This window comes from Podarcis tiliguerta (assembly GCF_965153285.1).
Source record: "Podarcis tiliguerta genome assembly, chromosome: 10".
NCBI classification, from domain to species: Eukaryota; Metazoa; Chordata; class Lepidosauria; order Squamata; family Lacertidae; genus Podarcis; species Podarcis tiliguerta.
The window spans coordinates 44,818,829-44,836,538 of NC_139543.1; the positions used below are offsets into that span (position 1 = coordinate 44,818,829).

Genomic DNA, 17,710 nt, shown 5'->3' on the forward strand with positions numbered 1-17,710 from the left:
CACACTTCAGTTTAGCCCGTATCAATCCTTCTTTCAGGGTCAAGTGAATCAATCCTTATTGTACACTTCATTTAAGGGTAATAAATCTTGAATGGAGAGATTTAAGAGAATATAATGAAGCCTCAAACCATTTGCACAGAACAGAGGAGGAAGACTTTAAAGCGAAAAAGCAGAGAGGAGCCTTTCCAAGAGCTCAGCTACTGAAACTAATTTGAGCAGTGGTATTTTCTTAAACTGCTGATTCAGATAAAACAACACAACAGCTGAAAAGCACACTGCTCAGTATAAAATACATCCTCGCTAGTATTTAAGGGAAAAATAAAATATCTAGCAAAATTAATTCAAAGCCTTTGGTCAATAAACCCTTTAAAGAACTGGCACAAAACGATATTGTCTGGCACGGGCAAGGCCGAGATAAATTTGATTCCTTGAGGAACAGAAAATGTAATGAGAAAATCTCTTAATAGTGCCAGCATTAGCATTACAAGGACAAGGGCTACCAAAGTCACCAATTTGTTGCAAGTGCTACGCTGTGCTGCACATGCCAAGTAGGCTGTGAGATCAGAATAGAAAAAGAGGAGCAGGAACCGAAAGGAGGGGATGTCAGCAATCCTTGTCCAAGAAATGCTGCCCAGTTGCAACTTAGATGCAATAAATTATCATTGATCCCTGCCTGGTAAGTTATTTCCAGCAAAGTTCTGTCGTGCTTTTCCAGGATTGATTTTTTTTTTTTAAGTCTATGAAAAAGTGAAGATCTAGAGCTGCGCTGATACAGTAATAATACATGGAAAAACAACAACGAGGCATTACACTTACTTCTGTAAAACAAGAAAATCCTTAATAAAATATCAAGATAAAAAAAATAATACATGCCTGTTTCTCATTTATAGATTTACAAAGGATATTTCATGTGGCCAAATATGCAAGAGAAGTAGCACACACACACACACACACACACACACACACACACACTTATATATACATACTATAAATCCCAGTCATGAACACACACACACAAGAAATGAAGTGGGGGGGAATTGTGACTAGCTTCATGAAAGAGGCTAGTGGTGAAGGCACTAGCACACCATTTTTAGTCATCTCCTTTCTAGACCAAATCACAGAAGACTCCCCACTTCTTTCCACTAATGCAGAGGGAGAAGGGAAAAACCTCAGAAGCCTCTACCAGCAAAATTAGCCCCCCGTGAGGCTGCATAAAAATCATACATTTAGAGCAGACCCATGGGCCAGATGCGGCCCAATCGCCTTCTAAATCCGGCCTGTGGATGGTCCGGGAATCAGCGTGTTTTTACATGAGCAGAATGTGTCATTTTATTTAAAATGCATCTCTGGGTTATTTGTGGGGCCTGCCTGGTGTTTTTACATGAGTAGAATGTGTGCTTTTATTTAAAATGCATCTCTGGGTTATTTGTGGGGCATAGGAATTTGTTCATTTCCCCCCAAAACTATAGTTCGGCCCCCACAAGGTCTGAGGGACAGTGGACTGGTCCCCTGCTGAAAAGGTTTGCTGACCCCTGATTTAGAGCACATTTCCCCTTCCCAATAATCCTGAGAACTGTACTTTGCCCCTCACAGAGCTACAATTCCCAGAACCCTCAACAAACTATACTTCCCATGATTCTTGGAAAGGCAGAAGCATGCTTTAAATGTATGGCGCATTTCCAGTTCAACCTGTTTCCATCCACATTCATTAGATTGCTCAGCAAACTGAATACAGTAATACAAATTCACATTCAGTAAAGGGAGGACAGTGAGGTGGAAGAGTTGGGAGACAATTAACCAACTGTAGACTGCTACAGCATGTGTTCCCTTCTCCCAGGCTTACCTGTGTGGGTTGCTCTGTGCCGGCATCCCCAGCTGATGGAGTGGAGTTTGGTATTTATGTCTGGAATCCCAAGTCCTGTTAGGGTTCTAAGCAAATAAATATTGGTAATGTTATCAAGCTACATGAGAAGCAGGAATATGCCTCTCCCTGTACCCCAAGTCCCCCATCCCACCCTTCTGCTGCATGCCAGTACCACCACCACCCAGCTGACCTCAGCAAGCAGGGGAGCGTTCCACAAGGCTTTGACAATCATCTACTCAGCCCCGGGGGTAGGGAAGATGAGTGGCAATGTCATGCGCCAGAAGGCTCTTGCACTTCCACCGCCTGAGGCAGCCACTTCCCTGTCTCATGGATGGGCTGGCTCTGTTCTCAGGTTCTCTGTACACTGTAAGACTAAGTTGTTCTGTACAATGTGCTCCCTTTTCATGTAAAACGTTCTTCCTCCCTGTAACCTTGCATACACTGTACCTTTAAAACACATTCAAAGCACTTTATTTACCCTCAAAGAATTCTGAGCACCATCGTTTACACCTCACAGTTTCTTCCCCCTTGTGCATGCAGTGCTCTCCTCCAACTACTGCAGTTCCACAGGCTTTCCTCCCTAAATCCAGAGATTCCCTGTACTTTCAAAATCCAGTTAGGAGAATTATATTGATTGCATAGGGAATCTCCAGGTGTAGGGAGGAGAAAGCGTGTGACAATGGTAGGTGGAAGACAATGCTGTATGGATGAGGGGGGATTAAAAGAGGGGCAAGGGGCTCATAATCCATACTAAGATGAGTTATGGATGGGATCCAAATCTTCAGTAGAAGATTGGGCCCTAAAACCCATTTGATTAACCACAGTTCTCTGAAAAACCATACAGCAGAAGCTGACAGACACCACTTTTGCAGGACCTACTTTGCTTTTTATTATTATTATTATTATTATTATTATTAAAATGCTAACTACAGCCAAGGCCAGGGGTTAAACAATGACTTGAGTTGGCAGGTGGTGGTGTTGGAATACTTTTAGAATTAAAGAACAGAGAGCGCCTTCCCATGCTCAAGCTGGAATTTGTTTAATTATCAGAAATGAGCTCACAGTTCTGTCACACCTACATGCCATTCCTGGTTTCCCCTCAAGTCTCTTTAGCTCAGCAGCATATTTTAGAAAGGGGTAGAAGAGAGCCTTTTGTTGTTGCAACAGCTGGGAGTTGTTGATCAACTGCAAATTACCCTGAGATCTAGAACAGATCCCAATCCACCTTCTTCTGCACACGCCGGCCCCAGAGCATTGTTTCTTATAGGGTTTTGAGTTGAGATGAAGCTTTGGAACAGCAACATGGATGCAAAATTGTCCTCTCAACAGCATGGAGGGATCCTGCCTTCTCAGAATAACCATTTGGAAACCCTAAACCTCACATGGTGTTTCCTATTAGGATCTCTTTGTTATTTCATATAATTTTTTATTTCATAAAATTTATATACCACTTGACTGTAAAAACAACAACAGCGTTTGTCACTCAAAGCATTTGTCACTTAAAATAATTTCTGAAAATAAGCAGATTTGATATCAGTTATTTATGCAGTATTCCACTTACTTAAGGGCCATCCATAAAGCATATCACACTTGTTAAAGCCTTTTTATAATGGAATATGACAGGCACCCACTATCTGTGCTTTCCAGAATATATGCTTGTTTTGACAACCTTTCTGAGATGGAGAAGGTCTCTGCTATGGTTGTCTACTTTGACGTTTTTAAATTTATCTGTTGTTATTTTGTATTGCTTTTAGTTGTGTTTGTTGTATTTGTACATCACCCTGAGACATAAGTGGAGTGCAATAAAGAAATGACATAAATGCTGTCCCACCCAGTTATAACACTTTGTCCCATTTTAACCAATAGTAAATCCCTCCTTTATAAGCTTTTTGCAATCTCCTCCTACCCAATACACAACATACTTTATGGATAATCCCTTAGCCCGGTGCTTCTCAAACTGTAGATCCATTATGTTTTTGAATGGGACTCACAATGGTGGACTATTTTTTCCCCATTACCAGGGGCATTTTTTGTACTTCTTTTTATTGGGCCAACAAGCTCCCTCACTCACTCCATGTCACACTTAAGTTCTAGGCAACACAATGACCATGTACAATAAACAATCTTTTATAGAATTCCTTCAAACCATAACAAGTCCTAAATGAAAACTTTAGTCTAAAGATTTCATTTTGGACTTGTTATGGTTTGAAGGAATTCTATAAAAGATTGTTTATTGTATATGTACATAGTCATCGTGTTGCCTAGACATTGTTGACGTTCTCTTTGCAACACGGGTTTGTTTGGTTACTTACGCTTAAGTTATAGGCAAACATATAATGCCTACATATAACTATGTTAACATTATGAAGAAAATTTAAATTTCTTCAATGTTGACTAGGAATGTGAAATTCTTTCATTTTCTATTGTAGAGCAGGAAAATAGGCTCCAGTAAGTGGGGTTAGGTTTAGACAGGTTGAGTAACAAGTGAGCACTGCCTTAGCCCATGCCTCAGATTTCTAGGAAACTTGAGTAGGCTCGCCATACATCAGGAAAATTATTGAAATGTCAGGGGATATGCAGATATACGGGATGGGAAAAAACAGTGAAAACAGCTCAAAAAGCTTTAAATGAATTTGGGTTTGTTCCCAAAAGGCTCAACAATATTGGTGGTTTCCTTTTAAAAGCTCAACAATTTTGGGGTCTTCCCAAAAATGCTCAACAACTTTGCAGGTGTCAGGGATTTTGGTTTTTAATATGGCAACCCTGAAACTGAGTAGTCAAAACATTTTTATTTTAGAAGCTCCGATTTTTGGTTTTACATATTGTAAATCTCATGACATTTACTTGGTTTTGTAAAGTGATTTTTTTATTTTTTTTTTACTGTTGTTACCTGTCTGGAGCACTCTAAAATTAGACGGGGCAGAAGTTGCTATATAAATAAAAATAAGAAGGATAAACAGCCAACTTCAGCCCCTGGAGGCTCACAAGATGTCGCCCTAGAAATGGGGAATACTTCAGCCACTCAGGGTTCAATACTTTACTGACATATCTGAGAGTAATCCCACTGAACTCAATAGGACTTAGTTCCGAGCAGACACGTAAAGGGCTGCACGGCCACCCTCAGCGTTCCCGCCTAAAAACTAAACTGGCCATTCCTTCCCTCACCCGCTTTCTAAGTACAGTACTGCACTGTATTTCATTGCCCTGCGCAACCGCCAGCAAAACCTAAGCAGGTGCGGCATAGAACTACCGGAAGTGTGGCAGAAACCAGCACGGCACACCAGGAAGTGTGGCGGGAAGAAACACGGAAATGCGTTCATCATAGACAGTAGTACCATAGAGACGAGACAGGAAGAAGGGCATTTCACGTGGGAGAAGCGAGACAACATGTCAGCCTCCTTGCTGAGGAAGGGTCTGGAGTTGCTGGAGACGGCGGGAGGTAGTGTAAGGCAGCGGGGGACTAAGGGAAAGGGATGAAATCCGTTCGTTCTTTACTCTAATAGGCTTTCTCTCTTTCTCTTCCTCTGGACAGCGTCCGCTCCCCGGCCCAAGAGGGCAGCCACCACCAGCCCACCCAACAAGCAGTCGCTGGCGAGGGCGAGGAAAAAGAAGCTCTCTCGGCCCCAAAAGGAGAAGGCGACAGTCAAGGGCAAAGTCATCAAGTCCGCGTTAGGTGAGCGCCGAGGAGCCATTATCTTCGAATCCACCCATAAGTTTTTTAACAATCAAAGCAAAACCCCTCAGGCAAGCTTGCTCTGAATCCCGGGAGGATGCAGTTAATCACCGAAACCTTATATTTATTGCGATGATGAACAGCAGAGATGCTAAAGTTTTGAAGCGAACCGCTTTGACTTTCCACCTTCTTCAGCTCTTCTTATGTGTATCAGATGCTGCAGTCGAGGTGGCAGTTTCAGAACAGGAGGGAGTATTTGGAAGTGTGGCTGTTGTGGAGTGATGCCTGTTATTTTCCTCCAGTCTGAGGCTTTTTAGTTTAGAGAGAAGGGGAATAATGGGAGATATGCATCCAGGTACATTAAACTATGCTTGGTGTGGGGAAGGTGGGTAGAAAAAATGTTTTTCTCCCTCATAATACTGGAACTTGAGTGCAATCCAACCAAGTTGAATGTTGGAAAATTCAGGAGAAATGAAAGAATGTATAAACGACAAAATTCATTCCTACAAAAGGTAGTGATGTCTACCAATTTGAGTGGCGCTAAAAGAAGAATAGACAAATTCATGGAGCATAAGGCTATCCATAGCTACTAGCCATGATGGTTATGTTTCCCTCCTCTGTGGGAGGCGGTGTGCTTCTGAATACCAGTTGCTAGGAATCACAGGTGGGGAGAGTGCTATTCTGCTCATATCCTGTTTACTAACTTCATGTAAGCATCTGGTTAGCAACTGTGAGGACAGGATGCTGGACTAGACGGGCCATTGGCATGTTCTCCGTGTGTTCTTCAATGAGGTCCTGTATCAAGTATATAGATACATCTCCAAGTATATATCTCTAGGCATTTTGAATTTTTTTCTAGAGCAAATGATATTTCTGTTGCAATTATGGATCAACCAGAGAGGCTTTAATTATCTGAATATCACCTCACCTACAGTATTCTCTGTTCACATCAAAGGAACTAAGGAATGTTTTGCTTAAATATATCTGTTTTGTAAATCACTGGTAATGAGTGCAGGGTCTATGTCGGTTCATATGGGGAAAGGCAGTCCTTGAGGTCCTCTGATGGTTTGCAGATAAGGAATTCTAAAAGGAAGATGAAAAGACAAACTGACTTTTGCCCCAGCTGGAGCTCCTTAAAGAAACTCTGTGCACGTGGGCAATTGTGAATGACATGCAGGAACGTTCTGCAAGACTGTAATAACACATGCCCAGGCATCTGTCCTTGTTTTGTATCCATTAGTTACATTAGTTGCTTAATGATCCGAATTGTGTATTTGTATAGACATGAATCTCTCTACTACCATCACTTCCCCACTTCTTTGGGCTTCTCAGTGTACTATATTATAATTAAGATCTGGAAGGTTTTGTGATTGGCCTATTATCTACCTTGAAGTGACTGCAGTATTCACTTTAGTAAATAATTTTGCTCTTCACATTGGGAATTAACACATGCCCCATGCATGGTTCTAGTTGATCCAATGAAAGACCACCTTACCGGTTTTATCTGTACTTTTAGATCTATAACCTGTGCTATACTATATGATGGGCAATTAAAAAAATTAATAAATCTGGGCCACAGTGGCAATGTCCATGCCATACATGAAAGAAAGTATCAGTCATAGCAGCATGTTACATCTCGCTGTATCTGTTGAACAATCTTACTAACAATTATTTTCTTAACCTTCCCAGAGGAGTATACGAAACATCAAGCTGTTGACCATTTTCAGGAAAATGTGAAGTACATGACGAGTAGCCATTTCATGACAGACAGCACCATCACTCAGAAGGTGAGCCTTCTACTCTGTTCATTAGATCCCATAGTTTACTTGGAGGCAGGGCTGAGGAATGTGCTGTCGTTGCAAATTTGTTTTTCCTGCCTTGTGCCTTGTCACACCCCCTAACAATAATCTTTCTTTAATAGAAATTGAGTTGATAAAGTTTGCCTGAAATATGGGTTCTATGTGCCATATGTTGTGCAAGAAAAACTAACAAATTTCTATACCTGTAAAGTATCAGTTGAAATGATGTCTCAAAAGGAAGAGCTGTAGCTCAGTTGTAGAGCATCTGTTTTGCATGCAAAAAGTCCCAGATTCAGTCTCCAGATGGAACTGGGGATATTCATGGCCAGAAACTACCAGTCAGTGTGGACAGTATTGAGCTACATGGACCAATGGTCTGACTCTGTGTAAGCCAGCTTTCTGTGTTCCTAAGGTCAGGGCATTTTGAGAAAGAAATTGCATTTTTCCACTTACCTTCTAATTCCTATTGCTTCTTGCTCTGCCATTCTTACCAAATAGTAAATATTTATCTTAATACATTAAAAATATATTTTTAAACAGTCTGGGGAATTCTTAAAATGATTTCTACTAGACTGTAAATCAGACTTTTTGACTCAAGTATTTTTTTAAAATTCTCACCTTGCATGGGTCCTTTTCTTCCCAAAAGGAAGAGGCAGTTGCTTTTGAAATTGGACCATGATTGAATTTTAGTATTGGTATGCAGCAATGCAGAGTGTAGCCTTGTTGGACTGAATTTCCTTAAATTATTTTGAACAGAGCCTAGACTTGGCTCTATTTGAACAGTGCGTCAGCAGTCTGTGCTCAGATGATTGTTTGAGCTGGAAGATAAATAGAGATTTGGGAACTATAAGTAGTTGTGCAATAATAGAAAGCTGTAACTTCTCGTTTCCCTTTGTTTTGTGTCTGAAGGTTTTGGCCCAAAATAGAGGCAGGAAAGCCAGAGACCGCCGTCAAGAGGAGGAGAAAAAGAAGCCCGAAGGCACTGTTTTCACTGAGGAAGACTTCCAGAAATTTGAGAGAGAATATTTTGGAGGAACTGGAACAGTCTGACAAAAACGACACTGTCTCCTGCTTATAGAGAAAACATCAAAGATTAGGATACTTCCTTTTTATAAGCAATTGGGAGCAGAACTTTACAATAGGGAGCTGATGCACCTCTACATCTAACTTGTTCAGTCCTCTCATGCAGGATGTCTGCTCTTTCTTACCAAGAAAACATTGTTCCTAGGAATTACCTACTTTGGGACTTGGGGTTCTACCTCTCTAATACTTTTTGAAGCAGTATGAGAAAATCCTGGCTGGAACCAATCATCCCCCACCCCCCAAATAGTTAAGAGGCCTGAGAGACAAATTGAATGCCAATGTTGGGGCAAGGGGAATTCCACCAAAGTGTGGGAATTAAATGCATTTCCTTTTGCAGGAATGCTGCTAGGAAAACTCCATAAATGTGTATTTCATTATTACACTTGCATTTTTGTCCTTCTTCAAAAGAAATTACATCATATATACAGTTGTGCTTCATACCCCACGTGATCATCTCTCTAAAGCATCTTAGGTTTCTGTATTCAGTGTGAGGCTGTAGCAACACTGCTTCTGTCAGTAAGTGAAAAGGGTCTCTAGTCGACAGTTTCTGAAAATGATTCTTGAGGCTTACAAGGTAGGTAACTTGTGCTCTTACAGTAGCTTGAGGGCAAGTAGCTTGGGGGCACATCTGGATCCTTTGCTGTCACTTGAGGCCCAAGTGGTCTCTGGAGCAAAGTGCCTTCCATCAGTTTCGACAGGTGACCCAGCCACGCCCTTATCTGGATAGAGATAGCCTAACGTCTGCCACCTGTGCTCTGGTAACCTCTAGGGTCATAGTAGTAGTAGTAGTAGTAACATTTCTTATATACACAGCTCATCAGACTGGATTGCCCCACCCTGGGCGATTACTGCAGTGTGTTATACATAGGGCTGCCTCTGTAGACAGTTAAGAAACTCCAGCTGGTGCAGAATTCAGTGGCCAGGTTGCTAACCAGGACAAGAGGGTTTGAGCATATTACACCAATCCTGAATTGCCTGTCGATGAGTTTCCAGGCCCTATTCAAAGTGGGGTTTTTTTGCATATTAAGCTTTGAACTGCTGAGGACTGCCTATCACCAAATGAACCAACCCAGACGCTACGATCATCATCTGAGGACCTTCTTTGTGTACCTCAGGAGATCTGGGCGGCAGCAACACAAGAGTGGGCCATTTCTGCAGTGGTTCCGTTTGTGGAATGCTAGCACCTTTATTACACACCTTTGGACCCCAGGCAGAAACAATCCTCTTTAACCAGGCCTGACTAATTTAACATCTTATATAGCCTTTTAAATGTGTCTATGTAAGTGGCGTTATTGGTTGTTTTGCTTTTTTTATGTAATTTATTTTCTTTTTGTATTTTTGTTGTGAGACACCGTGATCTTCGGGGGAAGGACAGTATACAAATTTAATAAATAATACAATTGTCATTTAAAGTGCTCAGTATACTTGGACCAAGTTGGGCTGGGAGCCGGTAGTGTTGGAGGGTAGCCGATGGTGTAAATGTTCAGCAGCTTGTGAACTATTTAAATTTCTTAATTCTGCTGTTACTGCAAAACCCTAGCATGTTACTGTCTCCCCAAAATGAGTTGGTGAAGCCACTGCCCTCCAGTTGTTTGAAATTTCCGTAATCCCAGAGCATTGGCCATACTCCCAATGGCTGATGGTATAAGGACCACAGCTCTTCCTCCGTCAGCCAATTTTTCAGTTATTGTGCAAATTCATTTTAAGAGACGCCATCTGCACCTAGCAGCCTTGGGCAGCTGCCAAGCCCCCATTCTGACCCATCAAAAAAAAAATTGACATCCGTATTAAACTTTTCACAGTGCATCACTCCAAGTGCAGCAAAATTGAAATGGCAAGACTTTGCCAGTGCAATTTCTAAGACTGCTGAACTCATGCCAGGTAAGCCAAAGACCTAGTCAAAGACGTCTTACTAGTAGAAATACCCCTGCCCCAATTATGTGAAAATATTTTAAATATTTTCTCCACCTCATCTTAATTTGGATTTAACTTAGCGAAATCTGCTGGATGGCGCAGTAACTTTACCAGAATGTGGCAACAGCACTCTGCCAGTAAATCTACCGTGGTCGTCAAAAGTATGGGTGCATAGCTTTTGCTACTGATTGCTGAATTGTTAGGCTGTTGAAAGCTTCTTCGGAGTATTAAGGGAAAAAGCACCTCCACCAATGTAGGAGGCAGATGAAGCTGTCTTGCTGCAGGTGTTCTTCAGTGTGGATATTCTTAGTTAACTTCCTTTTCTTTCTCCCCCCAGCCCAGGATGTAGTCACACTGAACAGAAATGCAATCATTTCAATTCCCTTTATGCATTTTTGTTGCAATATGGTGTTTCAAAACATTGTCTGCAAACAGACTGAGAAGTCTGACAAATTACCGTAACCAATTTTTTAAAAAACCTCATAGAATTCACTCTTGCTCCCTTCATGCACTTTTGTCAACTGTATCTAACCAAATGACCCCCCCCCCAGTACATAGCAGAGTAAAACTGCAATTAAGGTTGCTTTTGAGAATAAAGGCCTTTGGATCATTAAACTTAGAACTATTTATTGGTTGTACCAATAATTAATCTATGAAAATATCCACACACATAACTAGCTTGGAGAGGAATACTGCCGAAAGTGCCACATCCCATTTTTTTAAACCTTATCAAATGGCGTTGCCAGGTTCCCCCCCACACCAGCATAATCCAGACCCCTATTTTTATTCCTTTTGAATTTTATTAAAATCTGCAGACCAAGCCTGCTGTACGTAAAACCTCCATTTGCAAGACACAAGGCAAATGTGTACTAGAAAATAATTTATTAAGCAACAATACACAGCTCATTGTACTAAGCTCTTATATACATGCATGTAACATAGACCCTTGACTACCCTATTCTGGGACTTTAACTTTTTTACCCTTGGCCTTACGGACCTCTTCAATTAGATCTTTCAAATACTGAATTTCTTTGCTCAGGGAATCTGCCTTTTCCCTCAGTGTTTCATTTTTCTGCTCTAGTTCTCTACATTCCCCTGATAAGGCCTCCTGCTCTAACCTTTTCTTCTGTCGATAGCGTGTAGCTGCAGTCTTGTTTTGCTCCATCTTCTTCAGTTTCTTATCTACTCTCTTTTCTCCTTTCATCTTTACTGACACTACCTTGTCTGCAGGATGATCATAAGGTTTGGACCTCACAGGGCTATCATGCAGGACTGTGACTGATTGGCAATCACTGAGGGAATTAACAGAAGTGGTGGGGCTTTGCTGGGGAGACCCCAGGTAAGATTCTGGACTCATGCATATTCCACTATCATTGTCTGAGTGAACTTCATCCTCTTTTTCACACTTTGGAATCACCACTACTAAGATATGGGCTTCAGTTTTCTTGTCTCCTTCAAGAACATCTACTTCACTGCCTAATTCTAAACTGAAAGAATGGTCTGTAGTGGAAATCACTGACTCTGGAGTGAGGGGAAATGGAAACAAGGGAGCCAGTGGGGCCACCTGGTCTGCCCCAGAGGGAGACTTAGGAGAATGAATAATTAATTCTGTTATCAGTGGAGTTTCTTTGTTGGGAATTTCTTGGACAGGAGGGTCAAATAGATCACACGTGTCCTCCAACGTGGCCATGAGCTCATCTGGGGAGACGGTGGCTTCCAGATCATCGATACCCAACAGTGCATCGAAGTCAAATTCCTTCAAATCCATCTTCTCCACCATCCAATCCATGCCAGAGAAGGCATCCTCTGTTAAAGAAATGACAATTTTTTAAAAAAACAAACAAAAACCACGAACTTTAGAAATGAGGGTTTTAAAAAAGTATTTTCTTCTCTCCTTTCCTGTGCTCATTTAACATATTTAGATGCTGCTGCTAGCACTCATATCAGCTCAGCTCTTTAATCTTATTAATAATGTCACACATTTACTACATGGAACTATAATTCAGCAAGGCCACCCAACGTTTTCAGAATATGTTTTAGTCTGTATCTTACCCTGGCTGTTGTCTGTGGCATTGTTCGAACTATCCACAGCCAGCCATTCGGAAGAGCCCACTTTAGCCTTGTCGCTGGAGAACCCATGCGAACTGAGGTTCTTGGCCACCTCCAGGTAGTCATCTAGGAGGCCCAGGCCCTCCTCAGCCACCAAACACGGCTGGTTGAAGGGGGACAGAAAATCCCCCAACAACATCTCTGTGTTTGAGAAGCTCATTTTGGTCAGATTTTAGTACTTTGTCGTCAAAAAGCGTGGACAAATAGATGGTGTCTTTGTCGAATACAGCAAAGCTGCTGTCTGATGGCTTGAAAAACCTGAAAGACACAAGCAATTTTTGTTGTCATTATAAAGATGTCCATTGATGTTGAATTCAGGTTACCCCTTGAGAGGGAAAAGACGAAAAAAAGTACATTACTGCAACAACAGCACCCCATGATTCCAGTTTAGGACACTGTATCTGGATCCTATCCAAGAGAGTTCTAATGAATACCAACAAGGCACTATTGTACAATAGCGCCAACTAGGATTTGTGGAAAATGTTCTCACTTCTGCAAGACAGCCTGCTTGGGTTTCCTCCCAACCATATATGGTCACAGCCACGGTTTCAGCTCCACCCACCACTTTTCCTGGTCTGATTCATGCATTCACAAGCGTCAAAGGCAACAGCTGCAGCCATTTCATGATCTGCCTGCTGTGCATGTCCCCACCCTATAAATAGGGAGCCATTTTGTGTCCTGCCACGTTCCATGAAGGTTCGATTACTCCTGGTATCCTGGCATTTTTCTAATCAAGGCTGAGCAGCAGCAATATAAGGGGGTGCAAAATAGTTTGAATTCACATTCAGTGATCAAAAAAGGGTAACACTTTCCACAAATAGATATACACAAAACTTATTTCAAGGTGACAGGGAGCCATCTGAAATCCCCACCCTTTCGTGGAAAGCTCCATATGGCACCAATCCAAAACAGTCAGATCTGAAGCTAGGGAAAGCTAGCATTTTTCTCCTTTTAAGTGTCTTGGGCCCAGCAATATTAAACAAAAATTAGAGCTGCCCCTTTTGCCCGTCACTGTATGTTAAGAAAAGCTTTACCAGTTGCCTGGCAAGTCGGTACTAATAAACCACAGCTGTTTGGCAAATTTACCTTAAATGCCATCTTTGGTCTATATTGGGCGGGAAGACACAGCACAGATCTGTCAATAGTTCAGATCTCATGAGCATTTGCTTAGCTATAAAGGGAAATCACTTTAATTACCCTGGGAAGCCCAGAGGCTCATTAACTCATCCTCCACTTTGGACAACTAGACCTCTCCCATCCTTTTTCTCTCCAAGGGAAGCCTCGCCCCACCCTCTGATCTCCTTTCCACTTCCAAGGTAGATCTTTATTTTGGGAGGCGAACCATTTCCAGAATGTCACATTATTCCCACTTCATGCCCCGCCCACGAAAGCAGATGTCAAAGCGCGACCCTTTCCAGTGGGGGAAGCGGAGCGTAAAACGCAGCTAATTACACCCCGGGGCTTTTAATCCCGTGAGATGAGACTATGAGCTCCCCCGCCGCCGCCGCCCACTACTGGCTTATGTTTAAAGATGCTTCTCGTCGCCCCCTCCTTCGGAAGCATGAGGAGATCCTCCCGTTTTGTCCCTCCTCGATACTCACGCCATGGTTGCAGATGCCTGGAGATGCCGAGGCCGCGGCCGATGCTGCTGCGCCTCTGCAATGGCCGATGCCGCCGCTTGCACTGCCGCACCTACCATGCCATGGCGGCGGCTGCGGTAGCAAAAATCACCCCCTCGCTTCGACGCCGCGTTTGAGCTGCGCCCCGGACAGCGACACGCAACAACAGACTATACTCTTAATTCTACAGGCAGACAATGAGGCTGCGCCGCCCGCGCTTTCCGTATTTATATGCAACAAGATCCGGCAGGACGCGCCCCTCGAAGAACAATCACTCCGACAGGATCCTTCCACCAACCGTTTCCAGAGTTAAAATAACTTCGTTCAAAGAACTGGATTTTCTCAGAGGGCACTCTGCAGGACTCTAGGGGCCAAACGTACAGTTTGCGGGGCTTGGCGACTGGATCTGCCTAACCCTACTCAAAAGTCAGCGGAAGGTTTTCAGGTACTACACTGTGCTATTTTACTCTAATGCCGCTCTCCAGGCTCTCAATTAAGGTCAGACCGCGTGACGCAGAAACGGCTGGCTGGCTTCCTATTGGCTTCCTTGGAGCAGTGGGAAGGCGACTGGCTGGAGCAGATGGTGTCCCGAACTCGAGATAGCACGTGAACATAGAAACACCCGATTGGCTGACAGCGCCTGTCCACGTGTACTGTAAACCGTCATTGGCTTAGAGCGGGAAGGGCGTCAATGGGTTCCGAAAGGCGGTTGAGGGGTGGGAGGGAGGCGGAATTCTTTTCTGTGTCGCTCCCGCGCATTAAAAATTCAACCGCCTCAGGTTGGAGGACGGCGCAAACGTCCTTTCGTTGTCCCCGTCCTGCGTGTTTCTTAATGCGCTGCTGCTTGCCTCTCCCTTCTTTTGGAATGTGAATATAGGAAAGGAACCGTGTTCCATCTTCTTTGCCATCCTTTTCCTTCCCCCTTTTCCAAAGCGGCTGCCATGTTTGGTCGGTGTGGCAAGTGACTAAACATGGCTGCTCCCCTGGAACTGGCCTGACATTTGTGGAGCTCAATCCGCAGGAGCCCTATAGGGCGCAGTAACCGCCTCTTCCTCTCCCTCTCTTGGCTGTGCTGGGGTGCAGATGGCGCCTGGCGAGCCTAATCGCTCCCCACCATAATGCACTATGGAGATAAAAATCGAGTGTAACGCAGCTGCTTTTCCCTCAAGATGGCCAATCTGCCCAAAGAGGGCAGTGGAAGAACAAGTAGACATAAAGCCTTCGGGGGGGGGGGGGAGATGAGCCTTCAGGCAGCAGCAAATGCCCATGCTGACTCCTCGCAGTTGCCTGCCTGCCTGTTTCTCAGGGCCGCATAGCGAGGAGTACAGTATATGGTGCGCTGGGCTGGATCCGCGCCTCTGAGCTCTCGGGAGGGTAAAAGGATGAGATCGCTATGCCTTGGTTGCTGCTCGCACGTTTTTCTAGGCAGTACCGTAGGCCCATTCCTCTTCTCTGTACCCAGGGACGATAAGCGAGAGAGGGGAAGGTGTGAGGAGCTGCTCTTTGCCCTTGCCATGCACATTTTTGCCCTCCCCAAAACGGGAGAGCGTAGAAGAGATGGTGCCGCTGGGGCGTGTGTGTTCTGGAGCGCTTTCTATGCTGGGGAACACCCCCCCCCCATTCTTTCTAGCATCTGGTGCAGATGGCACAAATTGTTTGGTCACCTTTTCCTTCCCTCTCCATTCGGCGGCTTTTCCTGCAGAATAACTGCCTCAGTGCTAAGCATAGGGTATGGTTTTTAAAAATAACATAACATGTAGCTTGACCCCCTTCGTGTTGGGTAATCCACTTCCTTTCTTCTGCCAGTATCTCTGGGTGATTCACAAATTTTTCTTCCTCCTTCCCTCATGACGGGAATCAACATGAAAGTTCATGTTGTGTGGTCTGGTAGCCCTGAATCAATAAAAGCACAATTGTTTGTAACGACAAATGAAAAGCGAGGGAGAGGGAAGTCTTTGGGATTTTCTTTTTTGCGAAATGAAAAAACTTCACTTATCTGTGTACTAAGGCATTCACAATAGAAGGATTAATCATGATTTGCAGTATAAAGTGCACAGTTCTGTGACCTCTGCTGCATTTTCTTATTGATCTCATTTGTATTCTGTCTTTTCTCTCTCGAAGAGACTGAAGGCAACATACGTGGAGTCATCCCATTTTATCTGCACAACGTCCCTGTGAGGCAGGCTAGCTTCAAGGTCATATAGCGAGTGTAATAATTGTGCGGATTAAGTTTTGGTCCAACAAATCTTGATCTCAATTCCATTGTGGCATCCATTTTTTCTCAAAAATAAAGCAGTGCTGCAGCTACCAAGCAAGCACTGGACTCAGCTGCGCAGCAATAATGGTTAGCTAAGGAAAGACATAGTCACAGAATACTTGCAGTAGTTGCTGATTTCTGCTAAATATGATGCTGTATTTACAGTCATTTACAACAAGAGACTAACAAAGTATGTATGAATGGAAAACTCTTTACTTGAACTGGCTGTTGTTACTGTTGCAATTCCATCCATATTAATTTACAGATAGCTGGTACATTACTTATGTTGGGTGCAGTGCTTTGAAGGCCAGGTAATTTTTGTAATTTTTTTGTGCCGTTAATACTGTACACAACTTGTCTAAAAGCTTTAGTGTTTCAAAATTAACAAGTTCACAAATGAAGAGTGTTCATAATTGGACTTTTTAGCCTGTCCAGTGCTACTTAAACCTGTGTGTTGGTTGGGAATATGAAGCCCATGAGGTTACATTGCTAGTTAAAAATAAACCAGTTCTAACACATACACCTTATTGTCGTCTTCTTTAGAATAAGCCTTGTTCAGCTTCTGTTTCCTCTTTTCAAAATAAAATCTTCAGCAGGGTATAGTAAAAGGAACTTCATTTCCCAAGACTGATGAGGGGGAAAATAATCACTAGGTGGACACGTCAGCACCAGTGTTTTCCATTGACAGAGTAGCAGTTCTCCTGTTTGCTTAAAAGGTCGTACAAGATTTTATTGACTGATGCAGGTCAATCTGTTACTGTATATAAAAAAAGCAACAACCATGCCCCTCAGGGTCACAAGTGATTAAGTTAAAAAAAATTGATTTAGCACTGCATTGCACCAAATATGTGCATTTGGCAAATACATTAGATTACCTCCTTTTTCATTTTACAAATTTAGTTTGGTTAGTTGAAGACAGATTACATTAAGGTTATTTTTTACATAAGTGCAAAAATAGATTTCACTAGGCCAAAACACTCATTTTTACAACCAGCCCCCAGTCACATTGATTTTGATGGTGCAAGTATATCTGTGTTTGTTCAGCCCCATGGCCTTAACTAGGTTTGTGTGTGTGCAGCTGTTCTGTGAAAGGGGTGGGGAATGCAAACTTAGCTGAAGAATCCACTGGTGCACATTAGCAATACTTGGCTTATTTACTTCTGCTGGTTTTGAAAATGACAGCAACAGAACCTATTAGGCTTTAACAACCATAGAAGTAAATATGTATAGTTCTTCAGATAGCAAAATATTTTAACATTCAGGATGCTAAAACCACAAAATCCTACTTTAGTTTTGTCATTTGCTCTCTGCCAAAGAAGAATCGCCAAAAGGACTTCAGTACTGCGGAAATCTAGGAAACTCTGCTTTCAGTTCATATAAAGGGGGATGCAG

General features: G+C 42.9%; 3 protein-coding genes and 1 long non-coding RNA gene across 5 annotated transcripts in view; 2 read left to right on the plus strand and 2 right to left on the minus strand.

Annotated features, from left to right (window-relative positions):
- CACNA1I (calcium voltage-gated channel subunit alpha1 I) overlaps window positions 1–5,137 on the minus strand; it is a 354,183-nt gene extending 349,046 nt beyond the window's left edge. The window contains exons 1-2 of one of the 2 annotated variants that reach the window (XM_083400406.1): window positions 4,755–5,137; window positions 1,844–1,929 (exon numbers count right to left, since the gene is read on the minus strand). The gene's annotated coding sequence lies outside the window, so the exon portion shown is untranslated. The remainder of the gene's footprint in view (window positions 1–1,843; window positions 1,930–4,754) is intronic. The other variant, XM_083400407.1, reaches the window with a different exon arrangement.
- Window positions 5,138–5,177: 40 nt separating this feature from the next.
- Window positions 5,178–12,159, plus strand: RPS19BP1 (ribosomal protein S19 binding protein 1). Its single transcript, XM_083400472.1, has 4 exons — window positions 5,178–5,303; window positions 5,397–5,537; window positions 7,227–7,324; window positions 8,246–12,159. Exons 1-4 carry the CDS (start codon window positions 5,252–5,254, stop codon window positions 8,384–8,386), a joined length of 432 nt encoding a protein of 143 aa, XP_083256598.1. The 5' UTR covers window positions 5,178–5,251; the 3' UTR covers window positions 8,387–12,159.
- On the minus strand, window positions 11,201–16,187 carry ATF4 (activating transcription factor 4). The gene is made up of 3 exons (XM_083400463.1): window positions 14,044–16,187; window positions 12,386–12,700; window positions 11,201–12,139 (listed from the first exon to the last, which is right to left on the minus strand). The coding sequence occupies exons 2-3, from the start codon at window positions 12,600–12,602 to the stop codon at window positions 11,289–11,291; spliced, it is 1,068 nt and encodes a 355-aa protein (XP_083256589.1). The 5' UTR covers window positions 12,603–12,700; window positions 14,044–16,187; the 3' UTR covers window positions 11,201–11,288.
- LOC310658495 lies at window positions 14,821–16,838 on the plus strand. The gene is made up of 2 exons (XR_014502347.1): window positions 14,821–14,928; window positions 16,183–16,838. It is a non-coding gene; the product is annotated as an uncharacterized lncRNA (long non-coding RNA).
- Window positions 16,839–17,710: the final 872 nt, after the last annotated feature.